Genomic DNA, 6,616 nt, shown 5'->3' on the forward strand with positions numbered 1-6,616 from the left:
ATAGACAATATTAATTTCTATGCGTTCCATTTTAATGACAATCTTATTGAGAAAATAAGTCTCTTTTTCATTCCTTCTATATGTACACACATATATTTATATACATACATTCTAATTTCTTTCTCTTGTGTTTATAATCTATATTTATATATATATATATAAGCTTATATTAGTTGTCCTAAACTTACACTTAACCACTTATTGAGTAACTAAAATATGCAGCACACATTTTAGTCGGCATACATTACAAAAGAGGCATGGTTAACTGATATTGTATTATCACGCAATTCGACTTTAATTGAATTTGAATTAGAATTTGTTGAACTTTCCTCTCCTCCACTGGGACTTAAAGGTTCGTTCGCACTGGGACAATTGGCAAAGCGTGAATTACCTGTGTTTCGTCTGAAAGCATAGATAGCTTTAAAATCGATTTTGTATTTAAAATATATATAAAAATGCAACTTACTTGGCTTTAGCGTGGGTTAATATATGTGATTTTAAGTTGGTTGACTGTGCAAACTTTTTGTTGCAAGCATCAAAGGGGCAAACAAACGGCCTGTCTCCAGTGTGTATTCTCACATGTGTTCTAAATTCAATTTTAAATATATTTATAATAGATTTATAATGCATATTTAAAATATGTTGTATACCTTAAATTAAAGTCTAACGAAAAACGTTTTCCGCAGCCTTCAAAGGTACATTGAAATGGTTTCTCTCCCGTATGAACCAATTGATGCCTCTTTAGTTTGGAGCTTTCCACAAATGCTTTGCCACATTCCGCACACACATGCACACGGGGTCCATGTGTGTGTAGGTGTTTGCGCATTGCCGATGAATCCCGAAAGTATTTGTGACAACCCTTATGTGGACAGGCAATCTTTTTATCGTTCACATATTGTGTAAAGTCCGCTGAATCTGTATCCGTTGCAATATTCTCAACGGAAGCATCTATAGATAGAAATATATAAAAATTTATATATAATTAATGATTCCCAATGATTATGTGTCTATAATTGACTATAAATTTAGACCTCAATTCGGTTAACCTATTCAAATTAATGATTTCCGTTACGAATTTCGGAAAATTGTATTTATAAAACGAAAATATGGAAATTTTAAATTGGGAAAACAAATGGTAAAAGCGTTTAATTTTAATATATAAATATGAAAAGCAAAGTTAGGAATTTCGGTATTAGAAAATAATAACAAGGATATAAAATTGAGAAGATCCAAAACAGGAAAAACAAAATTGGGTAGATTAAAATATAGGGAAGATAAGAATTAGAAAAGACGAAACTAAGCAAATTGTTATTAGGAGAAATAATCAAAAAATATAATATAAATTAAAATATTTTTAAATTAGACTTTTCCTAATTTTGTAATCCAAGTTGTTTCCCCTTATTTTTGTACTCTGAGTATTTTTACTCATAGTTAAATTTACTTATTTGTTTTTCCTTTTTTGTTTTTTTTATCTTGGCTTCCTAATATTGTATTCTTAGCTTTCTTTTAATTTTAATTCCTTTAAAAATATTCTGAATTCGTGTGAGGCAGCATAATTAATACTATTACTATATGTTTTTGGATTTGGATTTTTACCTTGACGAATGACTTGTGCACCTAAAGCAAAGTGAACTGTTCCTGATCCTGATCCTGACACAGTCGCAGAGACAGTTTCTGTTGATCTTTCGCAAGGATTATCCTTTGGTTTCAACGCTTGCTTCTCCACAGTTTGTCCGTTAACTAGCTGACATCCCGGAGTACTTTCGTCTGTTCCTGTTACTGCTCCTGTTCCTGTCATCTGCTGTTGCAGCTGAAAGAATTGTTCCTGATGCTGTTGATATAACAATTGCTGTTGCTGTTCTTGTAATACTGTCTCGTCCTTTTCTTGATCATGAATCTGTTCATCGCTTATGCCTTGACTGGGTGACGACATTAACATTGTGGGCGGAGCAATGTTTGAGTCATTCTCATTATCATTGACACCAGTATATTCATCATCATCCGATGTCCCAGATGCCCACATGGTTACACTAAACTCTCCCTCCATTGTCTTGATTTGTACCAATTTCTGTTCCCAGCGTCTTGACTTTCCATTCGCTGTCTGTATTAAAGCCACATTCTTTTGTCTATTGTCCATTGTTTCAGTTGCTTTAGTTTGATCTATAGTTATATCTTCTCTTAGTTGTTGGTGTTGTTGTTGTTGCTCTCGTAGCTGCTGCATATAGTTCATCAAATCTTGGGGAATTGTGTCCTCCAACTTTAAGTTAACATCATTGTTCCTTTGCCTGTTTTGGAGTTGAAAATGAACATTAAGTATGAGAGTGAATTATAATATCATTATATTACTTACTCCTTTGCTAAGGTTGATGTTGAGGATGAGGTGCAAATATTTTTAGCCAACTTCAACAGCGATTTGGCATCATAGTTATTATGCTCCGATTGAATATATGTCTCAAACACTTTATCATTATGATGTCGATGGGATTCAAGATATATCTCAGCACTTTGAACAATGCCGTCGGGGCACAAAACTGATGAGATATATTTAATAAATATACATTATTATTATGGATTTATGAAGGCTATCAAATGATAATAAATAATAGTATATATAATAAAATAATAATAAATATACAGAAAATCAATTAATAAATAATAATATAAATACAATAACAATATTTAATTTATATACAGAAAAAAAATAAATATATAATAATAAAAAATACATAATAACAATGACATTATAATTACTGATTTATGTAGGATATAAGTAAATAAAAAATAATAGTATAAATATAATAATACTAAATATTAGTATAAATGTAATACCAATATTTAATAAATATACAGAAAAACAATAACATTATTATTATAGATTTACATAGACACTAAATACATTTAAAATTATCAAAAAATCAAAACTCTGATTTATATTTAATAAAGTTCAACATAAAGTTGGTCAAATAATTGTTGTCACAAAATAAAATATAAATATATACAATTATAGCATGTCAACAATTACTTGGCTAACAGTGTGTGTAAAGTGGGTACAGTATGTATAGTTACCATCATTTAGATTGTGTACGGGTTTGGAAACTTCATCGTCATCGTTTTGAACTAATATTCCGTAATGTTCATACGCAAAATTACTCGGATCCATTACTATTTTTACGTTTTATGTCTTAATTATATTTAAACATTGCATTTAATGCCGAATTATGCCAGATACATATGTACATATATATATGTATATATATATATATATATATATATATATATATGTAGGTGTTTTGTTTTGTTTTGTTTACCAAACAATTTGCGTAAATCTTTTTATTTATATTTATTTGATATTCCTGAGCGTAAGTTGCAAACTAATTAGATTTTAATGTTTAAATAATCAATTGACTGATACCGCTATATGTTTATGTGTTTGTATGTTTTGTTAGCCATAAATTTGTACATATTTCACATTTGCAATAGAAACAAATGCCAGAGTTGCATTCTTTGTGGTAGCACGTATTATAACCGAGTGATGAATTATGGCTGATTGGTGAAAAACATAATAATTGTCTTTGATTAACAATTATAAACACTTGGCTTGTGAAAATAATTTTAAAGGGAAACAAGCAGAACAAAAATGGATGCGATGAATAACTGATAGTGTGACCAGACTTTGTTAGTCACAAAATACCAGTGCTGTCATTCAATAAAGCAATTCGTTTTTGCACAACAAAGTCTTATCGATGAAACAAAGGGAATGGAACGAAAATTTTATCAATATAATATATACATATAAATATATTTCTAAAGTTGAATAATTGATTTGAACCCATGTCATTTATTTATTTATTATTATTATTAATTAAGTAGATGTAAATACAATAGTAGATTTTGGTAAATTAAATATGTCTTTCTTATTTTTCATTCGAACAGTTCAGTTAAACATAATTGGAGAGCTTATAACAAATTGGACCTTAATTCGTCTGCATTGCATTTATATTTACTTATTTGTTTATTAAATTATTGTCAACTAAACACGACTGACCCATCGTAATTTTAAATTATAATTATATAAGAAATAATTTCAAATTAAAACTGAAACGATTAAAAATCACATAATAGTCTGGGGATATTCAAAAGATTATTACATATATAAAAAAAAAGCTAAATTCAATTATTGAAATGCAATATTTGTTTCATTTCATTTGCTCCACATGTTATTTGACAATTTATTCATACTACGCATGGTGTAAGTCAGCCTTCTGTCAACGATAGAAAACTGAGCAACCCTGCTGTTTGACAGTTCCCTGTTTTGACAGTTCAGTCAACGTGATTCGACCTTTTCCGGTTTAAACATTAACCATGGCGGTCGGTAAAAATAAGGGTCTCTCCAAAGGTGGCAAGAAAGGTGGCAAAAAGAAGGTGGTGGATCCATTCTCCCGCAAGGATTGGTACGATGTCAAGGCACCCAACATGTTCCAAACCCGACAGATTGGTAAAACCCTCGTGAATCGCACCCAAGGCCAAAGAATCGCTTCCGATTACTTGAAAGGTCGCGTTTTCGAGGTATCCCTGGCCGATTTGCAGAAAGACATCGATCCCGAGAGATCTTTCCGCAAGTTCCGTTTGATAGCCGAGGATGTGCAGGATCGCAATGTTCTCTGCAATTTCCATGGCATGGATTTGACCACCGATAAGTACAGGTAAGTTTGTGTGTGTGAGTGAGATACAGTGCATCAAAAATATAGTGGTCAATGTTAGAGCAGTGCATCTGAAAAGTAGTTGCCAATGTTAAAACAGTGGTGTCACCACTGTATGTGGAATACAGTGACTCACAGCTTATTTCAACCCATACTATTATTAAATTACAAGTTATATCCAAAATAATTTAAAAGCCGTTTAATCTTTAATCTTTATAACTACAAGTCATATTTAAACTATTTATATATAATTGCAATGTATTGCCAACTTAACTTTACAGCAGCCAAAAAAGAAATTTTAACTTATTAAATTCCTCTTTATATATTTTTTTTAATAATTGCAACTTTAAGCTAAGAAAATTAACTAAGTTATATTTAAACTATATGTATATATATTACAATTATGGTTTATTGCATGTAAGTAATCAGTGCGGCCAACTTAACCTTGCAGTAGTGTTGCCAACTTAAAAAATAGCTGATAGTTTACATTACATTAATGTGGCCAATTGTACGAACAATAATTATAATTTTAGAAACAAATAAATATCCGAGGCTAATTTTAAGTTCGATTAATTATTATATTTAAACTGACTACATTTTTTCTTAAAAAAAAAACCAGTCGAATAAAAGTAAAAGCCAGATTTGACGGAAAATAAGCTGTGCTGGCAACACTAAATGCAACACGTGCGTATTTATGGATATTAATTGTTTGATTACCTTTTTTATGGCAAACAGATCGATGGTTAAGAAATGGCAAACTCTGATTGAATCGATTGTTGAGGCCAAGACCATCGATGGTTATCTGCTGCGCGTGTTCTGCATCGGATTCACCTCCAAGGATCAGCAGTCACAGAGGAAGACCTGTTATGCCCAGCAGTCGCAGGTGCGCAAGATTCGCGGTCGCATGACCGATATCATTACGAATGAGGTGAGCAGCGCCGATCTGAAGCAGCTGGTCAACAAACTGGCTCTGGATTCGATTGCCAAGGACATCGAGAAGAGCTGCCAGCGCATCTATCCACTCCACGATGTCTACATCCGCAAGGTCAAGGTCCTCAAGAAGCCCCGCTTCGATGTCTCCAAACTCCTGGAACTCCACGGCGATGGAGGTGGCAAGACTACCGAAGCCGTAGTCTCCGCCGAGGGAGCCGTCATCGATCGCCCTGAGGGATATGAACCTCCCGTACAGGAGGCCGTTTAAATTGAGACTAAGAGAATTTTGAATGCATCTGTAAATCTTCAATTTATTATTGCATTCGAAAGAGACACGAATGTCTTACAATATAATCATTAAATAAAACAAACAAAACTTTAACATTATTATTATCCTATCTAGGGCGGGTTTTGGGATTCCCCTTTTGTCTTCTTTACTCATTCTCTTTGCAGTTTTCAACTCACTATATTTCAAGTTTGCTGCCAAAAAAGGTTAGTAAATATATTATTATTATTATATTTTAATGGCAATTTATCATATTTCATGATGTTTTTCTATTTTTCGTCTCTGTCAATTAATTGATGAAAGCTATTTGCAAGCTGAATATAAAATATATATCAACTGTTTGACCTTAAATAAAATAAAACTAACAGATTTTAATTTTTGCAGGATTTACTCGTTCTGGAGTTGAACCACTCTCCAAATATAATAATAAAACAGGTAGTTATTACAAATAATTCAACATTTTATAGATAGATCTTCTTAAATTGATGACTATTTTATTTGCTACTCTTGAAATTGTATCTGATGAAATTTTTCACCTTTGCAACTGAATTTAGTTCTATAAAAAGTTAAGCAAATACAAAAAATACAATATAATTAACAGATTTCAATAACTGCAGATTGGGATCGAACTTCTGGAGTTGAATCACCTTCGAAATATAATTATTCAGGTAATTAATGCACATATATCCAAATATTA

The 6,616-nt window shown here is 31.6% G+C and overlaps 2 protein-coding genes across 2 annotated transcripts; one reads left to right on the plus strand and one right to left on the minus strand.

The window, feature by feature from the left end:
• Positions 1-10: 10 nt before the first annotated feature.
• LOC117786397 (polycomb protein PHO) lies at positions 11-3,242 on the minus strand. The gene is made up of 6 exons (XM_034624660.1): positions 3,067-3,242; positions 2,351-2,531; positions 1,597-2,285; positions 651-948; positions 467-586; positions 11-402 (listed from the first exon to the last, which is right to left on the minus strand). Exons 1-6 carry the CDS (start codon positions 3,158-3,160, stop codon positions 231-233), a joined length of 1,554 nt encoding a protein of 517 aa, XP_034480551.1. The 5' UTR covers positions 3,161-3,242; the 3' UTR covers positions 11-230.
• Positions 3,243-4,332: 1,090 nt separating this feature from the next.
• LOC117787153 (40S ribosomal protein S3a) lies at positions 4,333-6,015 on the plus strand. Its single transcript, XM_034625987.1, has 2 exons — positions 4,333-4,703; positions 5,436-6,015. Exons 1-2 carry the CDS (start codon positions 4,363-4,365, stop codon positions 5,899-5,901), a joined length of 807 nt encoding a protein of 268 aa, XP_034481878.1. The 5' UTR covers positions 4,333-4,362; the 3' UTR covers positions 5,902-6,015.
• Positions 6,016-6,616: the final 601 nt, after the last annotated feature.

The sequence above is a fragment of the Drosophila innubila genome, chromosome 4 (genome assembly GCF_004354385.1).
Source record: "Drosophila innubila isolate TH190305 chromosome 4, UK_Dinn_1.0, whole genome shotgun sequence".
In the NCBI taxonomy this organism is placed as follows: Eukaryota; Metazoa; Arthropoda; class Insecta; order Diptera; family Drosophilidae; genus Drosophila; species Drosophila innubila.

Excerpts from the sequence above, each read along its gene's own strand:
- LOC117786397 (XM_034624660.1), bottom strand. The coding sequence starts at position 3,160 with ATGGATCCGAGTAATTTTGCGTATGAACATTACGGAATATTAGTTCAA. Across the intron at positions 2,532-3,066 it reads CGTACACAATCTAAATGATG|TTTTGTGCCCCGACGGCATT; the intron begins GTAACTATACAT and ends ATATCTCATCAG. Across the intron at positions 587-650 it reads TCGTTAGACTTTAATTTAAG|AACACATGTGAGAATACACA; the intron begins GTATACAACATA and ends AATTGAATTTAG.
- LOC117787153 (XM_034625987.1), top strand. The coding sequence starts at position 4,363 with ATGGCGGTCGGTAAAAATAAGGGTCTCTCCAAAGGTGGCAAGAAAGGT. Across the intron at positions 4,704-5,435 it reads TTGACCACCGATAAGTACAG|ATCGATGGTTAAGAAATGGC; the intron begins GTAAGTTTGTGT and ends TATGGCAAACAG.